The sequence below is a fragment of the Oncorhynchus mykiss genome, chromosome 16 (assembly GCF_057628025.1).
Source record: "Oncorhynchus mykiss isolate SJ-2025 chromosome 16, ASM5762802v1, whole genome shotgun sequence".
Lineage (NCBI taxonomy): Eukaryota > Metazoa > Chordata > Actinopteri > Salmoniformes > Salmonidae > Oncorhynchus > Oncorhynchus mykiss.
Window position 1 is genome coordinate 60,217,841 of NC_143037.1, and position 16,569 is coordinate 60,234,409.

A 16,569-nucleotide genomic window follows, 5' to 3' on the forward strand; every position below is an offset into this window, starting at 1 on the left:
ACCAAACAAAAAGCAGCAAGCCGTTAACTTCCACCCAATCCCACGCCGCGCTGCTTTGATTTACACCGACGCCACAATGGAGGCCATTTTTATTATTTTTCTGGCAATTAGGCAAAGCAGCAGATTATCTCCCTTTCAGCCCAACCTCTCTCCCTAATCCACCCGTATTCAATTATTACAGGCCTCCCCTGTCTGCGGCCGTTTGGGCTACTAGCTCGTCCGGCCAGTACACAAATCCGTTTAAGGATTTGGACTTCCGGGATTGCAACAGAAGAACGTATTTATTTTCGCATTCCTCATGACTTTTCAAGTCTATTAAATAAAAATGAAACTTTGGGAGCTTCCAAACAGTGTTGTGGTAAATATTTTATGAGAACAATAAGGTAAATGTCCCCCCTGTTGTCGTGACACTTAAAACAAGAGTGCCTCTACAACCCTCCCACTAAAAAATGTTAATGATTTCATCCACAAATGAATGTGGATTGTGTTCTCACAAAGCCAAGATGTTATTGCTTTACTTATTCAAAATCTCCACTCACAGTAACTTGTATGATGGATTTCATGCATTCTCTGCCCTTCACTCTCTAGGCCTCAATTTCTTTGTCTTGATGGGATAGATCAGAAAGAATCTCCTTCTGTCAGTCTCTTCTTCTCTCTTTCTCTCTTTCTCCATCTCTCTTCCCCTCTCTCCATCTTAATCCTTCCCTCCCTCCCTCTCACTCAGAATGGTTGAAAGGCAGCTACTGTGTGTGTGTGTGTTGAAGTGGAGTGGTTGTGCTGTTGGAGGGCTGAGATGAAAGACCCCCTGACTGTGTTCTAACAGCCCCCTTCTGTTTACCCTCCTGGGCCACAACGTTGTTCCCCTCCACGCGAATCACTGACTGATGCTGTCATCTCCGCCATTTGATGGTTCTCAGAGACAACAGCCTGTCAACCGCTAACACACTCCTCTCTTTTCTCTCTCCCTTTCATCTGCAGATTCCACTGTGTCATCTCCGAAAGGTAAAGCAACACACAATCAGTCACCTGTGTCCCTCTGCTGTTTGAGACGTGGTGTGTGCGTGCGCGTGTGTGTGTGCAGCAGCAGCTGTGTGTTTGTTCTCAACTACTGTTTATCAACACTTATACCTAAGGTGTTGGGGATGTGAAGTCAAGGTTACTGTTGTGTCGGTGATATCATTGTTGTCATACACCCACCCATACATTATAGCCAATAGCATTGCTCCATACATTACATTAGTAATATTTAATCCACACTATTTGCATCACTGATGACTCTCTGTGACCCTCATCACTTATGGCAGTGTTCCCCATCTCCAGTCCTCCAGTACCCCCAAAAGTACATATTTTTGTTGTAAACCTAGACAAGCACACTTCATTCAACTCATCGAGGGCTTGATGATTAGTTGACAAGTTGAATCAGGTGTGCTTCTCTAGGGTTACAACACAAATGTGTGCTGTTGAGGGTACTGGAGGACTGGAGTTGGGAAACACTGGGTCATAGCAAATACTGTAGGTAAAGCCCTGTGTATGTTAATGTGTGGGTGGACAGCAGAGAGAGTGATTGTGTTTCTCAGTATACCTGGGAGGTGGGGTAGGGTTGGTTGGGGGGGCGGGGCGGGGCTGTCTGTCGGGCTGTTTTGATGGGGGGGATAATGATCAGAGTAGAAGCTGACATTGTGAATAGCTCCGGGGGGCTCGTTCTGAGTGGCAGCACGGTGCAGGTTTATGCATCAGGACGTTTCATCCCTTTACTCTGTGTAATGAAGATGACGGCGGAGGGCATGTCGTAGCCGCATCCTGTGTTATTGCACCGGTGGAGAGGACGATATACAATCAGTCGTGCTACTTTACAGTTGATAAACTTGACTTTGTTCAAACTTTGTTTTCGTACACTTTGTTTGTTTTTAATTAAGGTATTGTTGTTTTTACTGCAATAGTGTGAAGGGAGGTAGCATCTTTTTTTTCTCGAGAGGGAATATTTTCTTGTTAACTCCTTAACATTGTCATGACGTTGGCCTGGGGGTAGGTTTATGAAGTCATAAATACCTCTCCCCCCTTTTTCCTCTCTCTACCCTACTGATGTTACATTTGCAAACCCCTTGGTTAACATAGAGATTCTGGGAACATCAGAAGGTGGGGGAAAATGAACTATAGTCTGGTAATCCGACCAATTGAACATATGTGGTGGTACTTAATGAATATGATGTCAGTTTGGTTATCATCTGAGACATTCTCATCAATGATAAGATGAGATAAACTCTACAATGGAAAGTCTACACATCAGAGTTATCGGATTCACATGGAATTGTTGTTCAATTTAAATGTTTGAATATGAAATTATTCGTGATGGGATGAAATGTGATTGGGAATTGGGTTTTCATAAGGTTAGGGCTCTGCTCAATCAGTGGCCCGCCACTGGTTGCGAATGGTATGAACTTTGAACTCTTATTCACTACAGAAGGGATACCTCCTAGCCGTTGAGTTAGCAACAGCAGCTGCAAACGAGGGTTAGGAAGGAACAGACAGAGTATCCCGTCTATCACACAACGACGTTACTACAACGTATCCAATTGACCACCAGAGACATTCTTCAAAGGACAAAGGACTCGGTTTGGCAATACGGCCTTCCATCTACCACCAACCTACCGAAGCGCAGCTCAGAGTAAATATTTATTGCATTTTCCTTTTCCAAATGGGCGGTAATTTAGAATGCATAAGATACTTATTTACGATAGCACAGCTTCACCCTTTGTTCCTCAGTCTTCCCGCTCTTTCACTCAAACCCAGACCCTTTTCTTTTATGTAACAAGCTGTCATATCTGTTCCGCCCGCTAGGGACGTTTTCCTTTATGACGTAATTTGTAATCAAGTTATGATTAATTATGTGTATGTGTAATTCTGTGTGATTAGTTAGGTATTTAGTAAATAAATAATTGAACCCAATTTTGTATTACTGATTCAACTTGTTAGCCAGGGTTCGTGAAGAATTTACAACTTTCAGATGAGACTGAATTAAGGTGACGATTAATATTGACTGCTATTGATGTAAAATATTACTAGGTCTTTAAGAGTTTATTCGGAAGATAGCAGCTCTATAAATATTATTTTGTGGTGCCCCGACTCTCTAGTTAATTACATTTACATGATTAGCTCAATCAGGTAATATTAATTATGGAAAAAATATTTTATTGAAAAAATACTTTATAGAATAGCATGTTATATCACTTAATCCGGCATAGCCAAAGACACAACAACATAACGTACACTGCATCTACTGTACATAGCCATACCGGCAATGTGCTTGATACCCTCACAAAATGCACGTGTTTGATACACACAGTAACACGCACACACACACACACACACACACATACGCACGCATGCACACACTGGTTTTCTTAGTATGTGTGTGCTTTATGCATGCGAGTCTATGCATGTGTGTATCTGCATTTGTGTGCGTGCTTGAGAGTCTGCACATGTATGTGTTGTCAGGCGGCTCTATAAAGCTAAGTGACATGTGGTGCGGCTGCACTGTGTAGTCTGATGAATGTTGAGTAGGAACAGAGGCTGGTGTGGTGTACATCATCTCTCCACAGACCCCCCCCCCCCGTATGTTGCTGAAGGAGAGACACATAAATAAGGCCATCCACTGCACACTAATCTAGGCATTTTACAGCTATGCTAACCCATTCACACAGGCATATACACACCTTATTTTAACACACTCCCCTTGTCCCTCAAACGTTTACCCAGCGCACTTAAACACCCACACATAGCTGTATAGAGGGATGGGTAACTATTCATTCACACACAGTGAGTTATGGAGGGATTTATAGATATGACAACACCATCGGTACTGAGGAGCCTTTGGGCCTTGAGCTGAAGATAAGACATAGGGTCTCATATCTCTCTCTCCTATCATATTCTCTCCTTGTCTCTCGCTCCTGTGTTTGTGTGTGTGTGTGTTATACCCCTGCAAGGGGGAAATATAGAAATAAATCACACAGAGATTTAACTTCGGCTTCAAGTCACTTGTAATGAGTGAGGTGGGAAGCGCCCTTATAGGAATTCCTAGGTATAACCAGTCAGATCAAACAGACATCACTAGAGCACACAGATGGTATTATTCACATTAAGATAACTGAAGAGCTTATTGGTACACATCTTAATGCTGTATTATTATATTGTTATTAGTGTGTGTGTGTGTGTGTGTGTGTGTGTGTGTGTGTGTGTGTGTGAGCATGTGTTTTGGCAGTGTCAACCACTCATCAATCCTGCCCCCTCCTGAGTGGCAAAGTTACAGTTTTGACTTACATCTGATTGAAAATCTATGGTAAGACTTGAAAATTGCTGTCTAGCCATGAGCCACAACATTTTAACAGGGCTTGAAGAATTTTGAAAAGAATAATGGGAAAATCAAATCAAACTTTATTTGCCACTAGCACCCAATACAACAAGTGTAGACTTTACCATGAAATGCTTACTTACAAGCCCTTAACCAACAGTGCAGTTCAAGAATAAGAAAATGTTAACCAAGTAGGCTAAAATAAAAAGTAACACAAAATGAATAACAATAACGAGGCTATATACAGGGGGCACCGGTATGGAGTCAGTATGCAGGGGTACAGGCTAGTTGAGGTAATCTGTACATGTAGGTGGGGGCGAGGTGACTATGCATAGGTAACAAACAAACAGCGAGTAGCAGCAGTAAACAAGAAGGGGGGGTTCAATGTAAATTGTTCGGTGGCGATTTTTATGAATTGTTCAGCAGTCCAATGGCTTCGGGGTAGATGCTGTTGTGGAGCCTTTTGGTTGGCAATTGGCGGTACCGCTTGGCGAGCGGTAGCAGAGAAAACAGTCTATAACTTGGGTGACTGGACTCTCTAACAACTTTATGGGCTTTCCTCTGATACCGCCTATTATATAGGTCCTGCATGGCAGGAAGCTTGGCCCCAGTGATGTCCTGGGCCATGTGCACTACCCTCTGTAGCGCCTTGCGCTGCCGAGCAGTTGCCATACCAGCGGGTGATACAACCGGTCTCCATGCTCTCGATGGGATGGTGCAGCTGTAGAACCTTATGAGGATCTGGAGGCCCATGCCAAATCTTTTCAGTCTCCTGAGGGGGAAAAGGTTTTGTCGTGCCCTCTTCACGACTGTCTTGGTATGTTTGGACCATGATAGTTTGTTGGCGATGTGGACACCAAGGAGCTTGAAACTCTCGACCCGCCATCGACCCCCCCGTCGATGTTAATGGGGGCCTGTTCTCCCTGCCTTTTCCTGTAGTCCACGATCAGCTCCTTTGACTTGCTCACATTAAGGGAGAGGTTGTTGTCCTGGCACCATACTGCCAGTTCTCTGACCTCCTCCCTATAGGCCGTCTCATCGTAGTTGGTGATCAGGCATACCACTGTTGTGTCGTCAGCAAACTTAATGAGTGTGTTGGTGTCGTGTTTGGCCACGCAGTCGTGAGTGAACAGGGAATACAGGAGGGGACTAAGTACACACCCCTGAGGGCCCCAGTGTTAAGGATCACCGTGGCAGACGTGTTGTTGCCTACTCTTACCACCTGGGGGTGGCCCGTCAGGAAGTCGAAGATCCAGTTGCAGAGGGAGGTGTTTAGTCCCAGAGTCCTTATGTTAGTGATGAGCTTTGTGGGCACTATGGTGTTGAACGCTGAGCTGTCGTCGATGAACAGCATTCTCATATAGGTGTTCCTTTTGTCCAGGTGAGAAAGAGCCGTGTGGAGTGCGATTGAGATTGCGTCATCTGTGGATCTGTTGGGGCTGTATACGAATTGGAGTGGGTCAAGGGTGTCCAGGAGGATGCTGTTGACGTGAGCCATGACCAGCCTTTCAAAGCACTTCATGGCTACCGACGTGAGTGCCAAGGGGCAGTAATCATTTAGGGAGGTTACCTTCACTTCCTTGGGCACAGGGTCTATGGTGGTCTCCTTGAAACAGGATTACAGACTCGGTCAGGGAGATGTTGAAAATGTCAGTGAAGACACTTGACAGTTGGTCCGCGCATGCTTTGAATACACGTCCTGGTAATCCGTCTGGCCAGGCGGCTTTGTGAATGTTGACCTGATTAAAGGTTTTGTTCACATCGGCTACCGAGAGCGTTATCACACAGTCATTCAGAACAGCTGGTGCTCTCATGCATGCTTCAGGCTCATCTGGTAGGCTCGTATCACTGGGCAGCTCGCGTCTCGGTTTCCTTTTGTAGTCCGTAATAATTTTCAATCCCTGCCACATCCGACGAGCGTCAGAGCCGGTGTAGTAGGATTCAATCTTAATCCTGTATTGCGCTTTGCTTGTTTGATGGGTCGTCTGAGGGCATAGGGGGATTTCTTATAAGCGTCCGGATTAGTCTCCCGCTCCTTGAAAGCAGCAGCTCTAGCTTTTAGCTCGATTCGGATGTTGCCTGTAATCCATGGCTTCTGGTAGGGGTATGTACGTACAGTCACTGTTGGGACGACGTCATCAATGTACTTATTGATGAAGCCGATGACGAAGCCGTATTCCTCAATGTCATTGGGAAAATCCCGGAACATATTCCAGTCTGTGCTCGCAAAACAGTCCAGTAGTGTAGCATCCGCGTCATCTGACCACTTCCATATTGAGAGAGTCACTGGTACTTCCTGCTTTAATTTTTGCTTGTAAGCAGGAATCAGGAGGATGAAATTGTGGTCAGATTTGCCAAATAGAGGTCGGCGGAGAGCTTTGTATCCATTTCTGGTTGTGGAGTAAAGGTGGTCTAGGATTTTGTTTTTCCCTGCTTGCACATGTGACATGCCGGTAAAAATGAGGTAAAACTGATTTAAGTTTGCCTGCATTAAAGTCCATTAAAGGTACTAGGAGCGCTTCTGGGTGTGCATTTTCTTTTTTGCTTATGTCCTTATAGGCAAGCAATACCTTGAGACTTCTTTCAAATTAGACATTGCGCACCAGCTGTTATTGACAAAAAGACACACACCCCCACCCCTCGTCTTACCAGAGGTAGCGTCTCTGTTCTGCCGGTTCATGGAAAATCACGCCAGCTCTATATTGTTTCTTCGTTCAGCCACATCTCGGTGAATAATTAGATGTTACAGTTTTTAATGTCCCATTGGTAGTACAATCTTAATAGTAGGTTTTATTTTTTTATTTTCTAACGATTGCATGTTAGCACGGAGATTGGAAGGCTTTGGGAGTTTACTCACTCGCCTCCGGCTTCTCAGAAGGATCCCCGGTCTGCCCCCCTTTTCCGGCATCTTTTCTTCAAGAGAAAGGCGTGGATCTGGGCCAGTTCCAGTGAAAGCAGGATATCCTTCTCGTCAGACTCATTAAAGGAAAACGTTTCTTCCAGTCCGCAATGAGTAATCGCTTTTCTGATGTCCAGAAGTTATTTTCGGTCACAAGAGACTGCAGCAACAACATTATGTACGCAATTAACATTAAGTTACACAAAATGCTACAAAAAATACAAAATTGCACAATTGGTTGGGAGAATGTAAAACGTCAGCCATGTTCTTCGGCACCATCTTTTCATATTGCACAGTCCAGATGTGCAAAACTCTTATAGACTTACCCAAGTAGACACAGCCGTAATCAATGCCAACATCTATTGACTCAGGGAGCTGAATACTTATGCAACGACTATACATTTATTGTTACATTTATTGAGTTACATTTATTGAGTATTTTGTATTACTGAGTATTTTGTGTAGATTGTTTTTTATCCCACTTTGTAACACAAAAAATGGAAAGAAATCCAATGTGTCTTAATACTTTTGCAAGGCAGTGTAGCATAAACAGAGAAGCCTTGTTGTCTCACAAGAACAGAAGTCTGTTGTCCCCAGCAGTGTGTGCTATTTCAGTATTTGAATGACCTCGACACTTCGTTCACTAGGACCATGTTAGACAGGCCCCTCATTATAGTCCAAGCTTCAACCTCAGCTCACCTCGACACACTCAGCATCTCAACAGCCTTTCTCTGACATTTCTCTCTATATCTTATCTCTCATTTTCTATCGTACTCTCTCTCTATCTCTGTCTCCCCACACCACCTTATTTATTGCTTGCTCTCTTTCTCTCTTTCACTCTGTCTTCCTCTCTCACCACTCTCTCTGTCTGTCTGTCTGTCTGTCTGTCTGTCTGTCTGTCTGTCTGTCTGTCTGTCTGTCTGTCTGTCTGTCTGTCTGTCTGGCTGGCTGTCTGGCTGTCTGTCTGTCCGTCTCTTGCAGCCAAATTAAGTATATTTATGGCACCTGTGCTGGAAAAACAGTCTCCAGGAGATGTTCCTCTAATTTCATTTTCAAAATGCCATCGATAAATTTATCAAATGGGCCGAATCGAATCGGAGACTCAAGCAGGCCCATCAGTCATGGCCCGTCCTCGGGGAGCTGTGGGCATAGTTAAACTGGCCAAACCCTACACTGACAGGAGAAAAAGAAGGAGTGAGTGAGGGAGTGAGAGAGGGAGTGAGGGAGGGAGGGAGTGAGGGAGGGAGGGAGGGAGGGAGGGAGGGAGCGATAGGGAGAAGTGGTAGCAGGAGGAGAGGGGGAGTGAGCGTAAGAAGGGAGGGAGAACGATGCTGTAGAGAAGAAGAAAGAGGAATGACTCTACGTCACTAACTCGCCATCAACAAAATGGCTGTGCATTCACTTTTTTTGCAGAAATGTACATTTACAGAACTCTCTGGGGAATATAAGGCCATGTTCCTCTGTTGTGCGTGTATGCATGTGTGTGTTTCTGTGTTTCTGCACACATTTGTGTCTGTTTGAACTGCAGAGGTCAAAGCTAATTCTCCAACACAGCAAAGCCTCACGAGGGAAGCCGGGCTAAGTACTCAGGCTGCCGATGGACCAGTGTGATAATTGATTAATCACAACAGAAGTTAATTGATTCTGCTGCTCATCGCTCTGCTGCAGAAAGCCTCCTTCATTCAAACAGCACACAGAGTTTTATCCCTCCCTGGCTGAAGGTTCACACGCTCCATGCCCTCTTTATACCTCTCTCTCGCTCTCACACACACACACACACACACGCGTGCGCACACACACACACACACACACACACACACACACACACACACACACACACACTTTATCTCTTCCTTCACCCCACTACAGTCTCTTCCTTATCTTTCACTTCCCTCAGAATCTTTAGCTCCTTTTGTCTTCTCGTCTTTCTTCATTTGTTTCCCCTCTTGATCCTCCTCCTCCTCTCCCTCTCTTTCTCAGTGCAATTTATCTTTGTCTGTGTCTCTGTGCAGGTTAAGCTAGGCGTGAACATGGTAAAGTAGCTTAGCACTAACAGGGCTAATGAAGCCAGGGCCCCGGGTCCCTGTAAAGGGGATCAATGCTGCTACTCTGCCGGCTCTGTGGAGCCTGTCAGCATTTAATGATTAGACAAAACAGTCATATGGTCCACAAACTAGCAGACACTCTGATATGTGGTAATACTACAATGCTACCAAACACATGCCCATGTATGTGGGTAGGCAGACAGTCAGGAACTTACGCACACACATACACACAAGCACACACACACACCCTCCACCCACCCAGCACCCAGTTCTGATTGATGATTCCAACATGGCATCAAGGAGAGATTTGAGGCAAAACTAATGACAGAGAGAGAGAGAGCCCACTGGGCACAGACTAGTTGAATCAACGTTGTTTCCACGTGGAATAGATGTTGAATTGACGGTGCTCTGTGTTCTCTTTACTGTGTTCTGCTCAGAGCAGGAGAGGAGAAACAGCAGCAGGCTGGTAGGTTGGCAGGTTTTATCTGTGAGATATAGCCCTCTCCTGGATGACTATACTGTACATGTGAACAGCTCTACACATCCTGGTGATGAGATGCAGGTTGGCATTTATTGTCATGAATATTGCCCTGGAGGCAGCTCTGCTAAGTGGTCACCAACTGGCACAGCCAGAAAGTCATAAAATCTGATTTTAAACCTAACCTTAACTCTAACCTTAACCACTCTGCTATCCCTAATGCCTAACCCTAACCTTGAATTGAGTAAATAAGCTCCATTTTGTTTTCATTCATTTTTTACTATATAGTCAATTTTGACTTTGCAGCTGCCCCATCTAGCGGAAATCACTCAGTTCTCCCTCCAGGGCAAGATTCATGACAGTAAACATCAACCTGCTGATGGTGTTCTGGGTTTTATGATTTTGACAGGCAAGGTATTTGTCCTACTTCCTGAAACATTACTGGAGGATCTAAGATCTGATCCCTCTAACTTCCCTTCAGGTTATATTGTAGTTATGTCAGAATTCAACACATGCAGTATACCATTGCACATCAGCAGAGCGTGTATAGAGTCTGTGTGTGTATGGAAGTCAGTGTGAGAGTGTGTTTGTTTGTGTGTTTAAATGCTAATGCAGAGGCGCGGAGCAACAAGGAGAATGATAGGGTCAACAAGCTGCCTCTCTGACGGAGTGATAGGAGGACTCGCCCGGTTATCCAGCGATGCTAACTTACCTGTCAATTCACGCAGGGAGCAGAGTGATCCACAAGCTTTCACAACACTGCCAGCAAATAATCACTTTCTCTCTTGTCTTCTCTATTATCTTCGTTATCTCTTATATACTGCTATTTTAATTTCTACCACCTAGCATTCCATTCCTATATCACATTGTTACATTACTTTGTTTATCTCTCCACTTTTCTCTTAGATCCTCCAGTTCTCTCTCTCTCTATATATCTTTCTCATCAACCTCGCCTTTCAGATGGCAAATTCTCCAGCCATCAGTCTTGGATAGCAGTGTTTATGTGGTAGATTATCAAGCATTTTGGATGGCTTAGTGTAGCCATCAATCTTCAACAGAAGGCTTAGCAAGTAATGTATCTTATTTCAAGTTACAGTATTTAACCTGCATTTAATGTTACGGTGCGTGAATGAGGACCCAAAAGCGAATTAACGTAAACAGAACTTCTTTAATAACAAAACATAGGTAGGCTCAGATGGACCGGCAGATTCCGACAGGACAGGACAAGGTTGCAGCAAACATGACGATAGTCTGGTTCAGGCATGAGAAACACAAACAAGAATCCGACAAAGACAGGAACAAAAACAGAGAGAGATATAGAGGACTAATCAGAGGGAAAAAGGGAACAGGTGGGAAAAGGGGTGACGAGGTAGTTAGGAGGAGACAAGGAACAGCTGGGGGAAAGAGGGGGAGAAAAGGTAACCTAATAACGACCAGCAGAGGGAGACAGGGTGAAGGGAAAGGACAGAAACAAGACACAACATGACAATACATGACATTTAACCTGCATTTAACCTGTATTTAACCTGTATTTAACCTCTATTTAACCTGCATTTAACCTGTATTTAACCTGTATTTAACCTGCATTTAACCTGCATTTAACCTGTATTTAACCTGTATTTAACCTGTATTTAACCTGTATTTAACCTGCATTTAACCTGTATTTAACCTGCATTTAACCTGTATTTACCTGTATTTAACCTGCATTTAACCTGTATTTAACCTGCATTTAACCTGTATTTAACCTGTATTTAACCTGCATTTAACCTGCATTTAACCTGTATTTAACCTGTATTTAACCTGTATGATACTGTATTAATCGTCTTATTAAGGTACAATGTCTTGAAAAGTATCTTGAAATAAGTATCTTGAAATACATTTTTTAGGTTAAAATAAGCTATATTATCTGCAAATGATGTCAAAAAAAATATATATATATTTAGGCTCGCTTGGATTTCACTTTTTGCAGTGTTACTGTTCGATCTGCCTCCCAGAAGACCCTGCCTCTGGCGCAGCCGAAGAAACTGTGTTTAAATTAAATGCACGCACACTTCTACCAACGTGGGCAAGTCTCTCACCTAGCCACTTGTCAAGAGGAGTCAGCCAAGCTGCAAAAAAATAAATAAAAAATAAATAAACCTCATCGAGATCCTTCTGCAGTTGAAGCTGTTATGGTTGAGTTAGGATGTGTGGACACGTCCTGGCTGTGTTATCGCTATGTGCTGTTCTGTTGTGTGCTCACTGTGCTGCTCGGTTGTTGATCCTCCTCAGGATCCCTGGGACGAGAGATAGCAGGACTGATTATTTTGGCTATTTTGTTTTGATCCTGTATCGAGACCCTGAAATAGAGGGGTCAGCACATGTCTGACCATGCTAAAACCATCCCCTCTTGCCCAGACAATAGAGTCCAACGCTGGCGGGATTTAAGTGCCACCGTCTACACGGTCACCACAGACCACTGTGGAGCTGAAGGAGATGGTTATGATGATCAAGTCACCCCTGTGTGACGGTAAGTAGTTTAGAGGCGCTGTTTCTCGGGAAATGACTGCTGTTTTTGGGGTGAGACCCGTGGTGTGTTTTGTGAGCTTGGCTACCTCATGGCTCTAGTGTTTCAGACTCGGATGGAGATCCACGCACGCACACACACACACACACACATACACACACACACACCGACAAACAGACAGAACCTCACCAGACGTACATCTCCTCCTCATTAATCCTCTCTGAGCCCACCTGCCTCTGACAGAAACAGCAAAGAAAGAAAAGTAATAAGAAATGGAGGAATAGAGACAGATCCCAGATCTCTCCCACTGAATCATGCTCTCCCAAGTTTCAACTTGCCAATTAAATGTGGGGAACATTAGGATTTTTTTGTGGCAGGCCAACTTAATTTGCTGTTCTGTGTTCCTCCCACCATGGGGTACAGGTTTGTGATTGTTGCAGGCAGACAGTGGTCAGGGTTTTGGTGCAGGCGGACTGGCAGGCTCGGTTTAATTGACTTTCACAAAGACAAACTACAACTCGTCAAGCCCATTGTCTCAACGTCTATCTCAATCTCAGACAGGGAGGCTGTCTAAAGGCGGACGTGTAGGCATACAGTATACCTTAGACTGGGCCATAGTTTCCAGGTTGGGAGATGTTAGTTCTACATTTACCGTCTCCACTGTTGTTGTTGTTGATGTTGTTTTGTTGTTGTCTTTTCATCCACTGATGATGTCAGCAGCTGGAACAGCCCCAATCCCTGGAGACTAATGACTTTTTGTCATGTCTGAACAACATGTTATTGTCCCCCCGCTCCCTATAGCTCCCTGTCTCACCCTTTCCCTTCCTGCCGGAGTGAGCTAGAGCTGCCATTCATCTCTGTCTGCTTAGGACTGGGGGACGCCACAGTTGGAGGGGAAGCCCCAGCGTTCTGGCAGAGCAGGGGAGGCGAGTGGCATATTGTACCCAGCGGGGAGTCTCCAATGTGGGCCTGGTTCGGCAGCCGGCCTGGACCAGCTTGAATTGGCCCAGCAGGATGGTGGAGGGAGGAAGGCTGGATGGGAGAGGAGTGGAAGGGAAGGCAGGGGAGTGGTAGATGGTTGAAACATCACTCTGTACTTTGGAGTCCACAGGCAGTACCCTGGGAGAGTGTGTGAGAAGCATAGAGAGCAGGAATAGACTTGTTCATACACCATCTCACACGTACTCTACAAACTGCAAATGCAGTCATGCCCAGAAACCAAACTTTTTTACTAATTACTCAATCAACACCATCCAGCCAGTTGGCTGGACAGTTATCTTTAACTACTAGCGGTGGTTGCTTTGTTCATGTATTCTAATGTGACGTGCATATTCATGCGCAGACACATCATAACGAGCTGCACCCATAACGAGCTTCACCCTCTGCTGGCACCGCAGTCACGCTAATTAGGCTGCCATTTTGCAGTTTGTTGCATTCTCCAACGCTGCCTCATCCAATGCTGCCTCATCAGCCGTTCAAAGGGGTGTCACCACGGTCTCTTCAGTAGAGAACCAGCGAAGAAGAAAAACCCCACAAAAAACAAACACTATATGGCAAACAAACAAGAAATGTAGATGGATAGTTCTCCTTATGACAGTCTGCTGCTGCTGAGAAAAAAGGAGTGTTGTGTCTTTTTTCCCTCATGCTACTGCTTTCTTTCCGGCTGAGGAGCAGATTCAGGCCAGGTTTTTTAGTACCAAACGTTCAATGCAAATCCCCGACACCAGCGAGCATCGGGGAAATGAGTCGGGGTCTCTGAAAATCTGGCGTCTGTCACACTGCATAGCGGAACAGGAGACCCGAGTGTGGAAAAGAGACTCGCTGTTAAAGGCATTCTCCCCACAGCTCTACTATTTCCACATATTTCTTTCTTTCTCGTAAAACATCACAGTTACTTGACTTCTTTATAACCCAGTCACATGAGCAATTGCATGTTCAGTAATTTAGAACCAGGAACAGATATAGCCCTTGGTTCTCCACAGACCTGACTGCCCTTAACCAACACAAAAACATCCTATGGCGTTCTGCATTAGCATCGAACAGCCCCCGTGATATGCAGCTGTTCAGGGAAGCTAGAAACCATTACACACAGGCAGTTAGAAAAGCCAAGGCTAGCTTTTTCAAGCAGAAATTTGCTTCTTGCAACACTAACTCAAAAAAGTTCTGGGACACTGTAAAGTCCATGGAGAATAAGAACACCTCCTCCCAGCTGCCCACTGCACTGAAGATAGGAAACACTGTCACCACTGATAAATCCACCATAATTGAAAATTTCAATAAGCATTTTTCTACTGCTGGCCATGCTTTCCACCTGGCTACTCCTACCCCTGTCAACAGCACTGCACCCCCAACAGCAACTCGCCCAAGCCTTCCCCATTTATCCTTCTCCCAAATCCATTCAGCTGATGTTCTGAAAGAGCTGCAAAATCTGGACCCCTACAAATCAGCCGGGCTAGACAATCTGGACCCTTTCTTTCTAAAATTATCTGCCGAAATTGTTGCCACCCCTATTACTAGCCTGTTCAACCTCTCTTTCGTGTCGTCTGAGATTCCCAAAGATTGGAAAGCAGCTGCGGTCATCCCCCCTCTTCAAAGGGGGACACACTCTTGACCCAAACTGCTACAGACCTATATATATCCTACCATGCCTTTCTAAGGTCTTCGAAAGCCAAGTCAACAAACAGATTACCGACCATTTCGAATCTCACCATACCTTCTCTGCTATGCAATCTGGTTTCAGAGCTGGTCATGGGTGCACCTCAGCCACGCTCAAGGTCCTAAACGATATCTTAACCGCCATCGATAAGAAACATTACTGTGCAGCCGTATTCATTGATCTGGCCAAGGCTTTCAACTCTGTCAATCACCACATCCTCATCGGCAGACTCAACAGCCTTGGTTTCTCAAATGATTGCCTCGACTGGTTCACCAACTACTTCTCTGATAGAGTTCAGTGTGTCAAATCGGAGGGTCTGTTGTCCGGACCTCTGGCAGTCTCTATGGGGGTGCCACAGGGTTCAATTCTTGGACCGACTCTCTTCTCTGTATACATCAATGAGGTCGCTCTTGCTGCTGGTGAGTCTCTGATCCATCTCTACGCAGACGACACCATTCTGTATACTTCCGGCCCTTCTTTGGACACTGTGTTAACAACCCTCCAGGCAAGCTTCAATGCCATACAACTCTCCTTCCGTGGCCTCCAATTGCTCTTAAATACAAGTAAAACTAAATGCATGCTCTTCAACCGATCGCTACCTGCACCTACCCGCCTGTCCAACATCACTACTCTGGACGGCTCTGACTTAGAATACGTGGACAACTACAAATACTTAGGTGTCTGGTTAGACTGTAAACTCTCCTTCCAGACCCATATCAAACATCTCCAATCCAAAGTTAAATCTAGAATTGGCTTCCTATTTCGCAACAAAGCATCCTTCACTCATGCTGCCAAACATACCCTTGTAAAACTGACCATCCTACCAATCCTCGACTTTGGCGATGTCATTTACAAAATAGCCTCCAATACCCTACTCAACAAATTGGATGCAGTCTATCACAGTGCAATCCGTTTTGTCACCAAAGCCCCATATACTACCCACCATTGCGACCTGTACACTCTCGTTGGCTGGCCCTCGCTTCATACTCGTCGCCAAACCCACTGGCTCCATGTCATCTACAAGACCCTGAAAGGGAAAGGCCCCCCTTATCTCAGCTCGCTGGTCACCATAGCATCTCCCACCTGTAGCACACGCTCCAGCAGGTATATCTCTCTAGTCACCCCCAAAACCAATTCTTTCTTTGGCCGCCTCTCTTTCCAGTTCTCTGCTGCCAATGACTGGAACGAACTACAAAAATCTCTGAAACTGGAAACACTTATCTCTGTTACGGTGAGTGAATGAGGACCCAAAAGCGAACTAACTTAAACAGAGCTTCTTTAATAACCAAACAAAGGTAGGCTCAGATAGACCGGCAGATTCCGACAGGACAGGACAAGGTTACAGCAAACATGACGATAGTCTGGCTCAGGCATGAAACACAACAAACAAGAATCCGACAAGGACAGGAGCAGAAACAGAGAGAGATATAGGGACCTAATCAGAGGGAAAAAGGGAACAGGTGGGAAAAGGGGTGACGAGGTGGTTAGGAGGAGACAAGGCACAGCTGGGGGAAAGAGGGGGAGAAAAGGTAACCTAACAACGACCAGCAGAGGGAGACAGGGTGAAGGGAAAGGACAGAGAGACACAACATGACAATACATGACAGTACCCCCCCACTCACCGAGCGCCTCCTGGC

The 16,569-nt window shown here is 45.1% G+C and overlaps 1 protein-coding gene across 3 annotated transcripts in view; it reads left to right on the forward strand.

The window, feature by feature from the left end:
- Positions 1 to 16,569, forward strand: part of LOC110492389 (cadherin-4) — a 571,662-nt gene that overhangs the window by 231,700 nt on the left and 323,393 nt on the right. For 2 of the 3 annotated variants that reach the window (XM_021566660.3, XM_090203554.1), the window contains exon 3: positions 979 to 1,002. The exons of the other annotated variant lie outside the window; for it this stretch is intronic. In XM_021566660.3, coding sequence (XP_021422335.3) covers positions 979 to 1,002 — 24 coding nt within the window. The remainder of the gene's footprint in view (positions 1 to 978; positions 1,003 to 16,569) is intronic. 3 annotated transcript variants of the gene reach the window in all.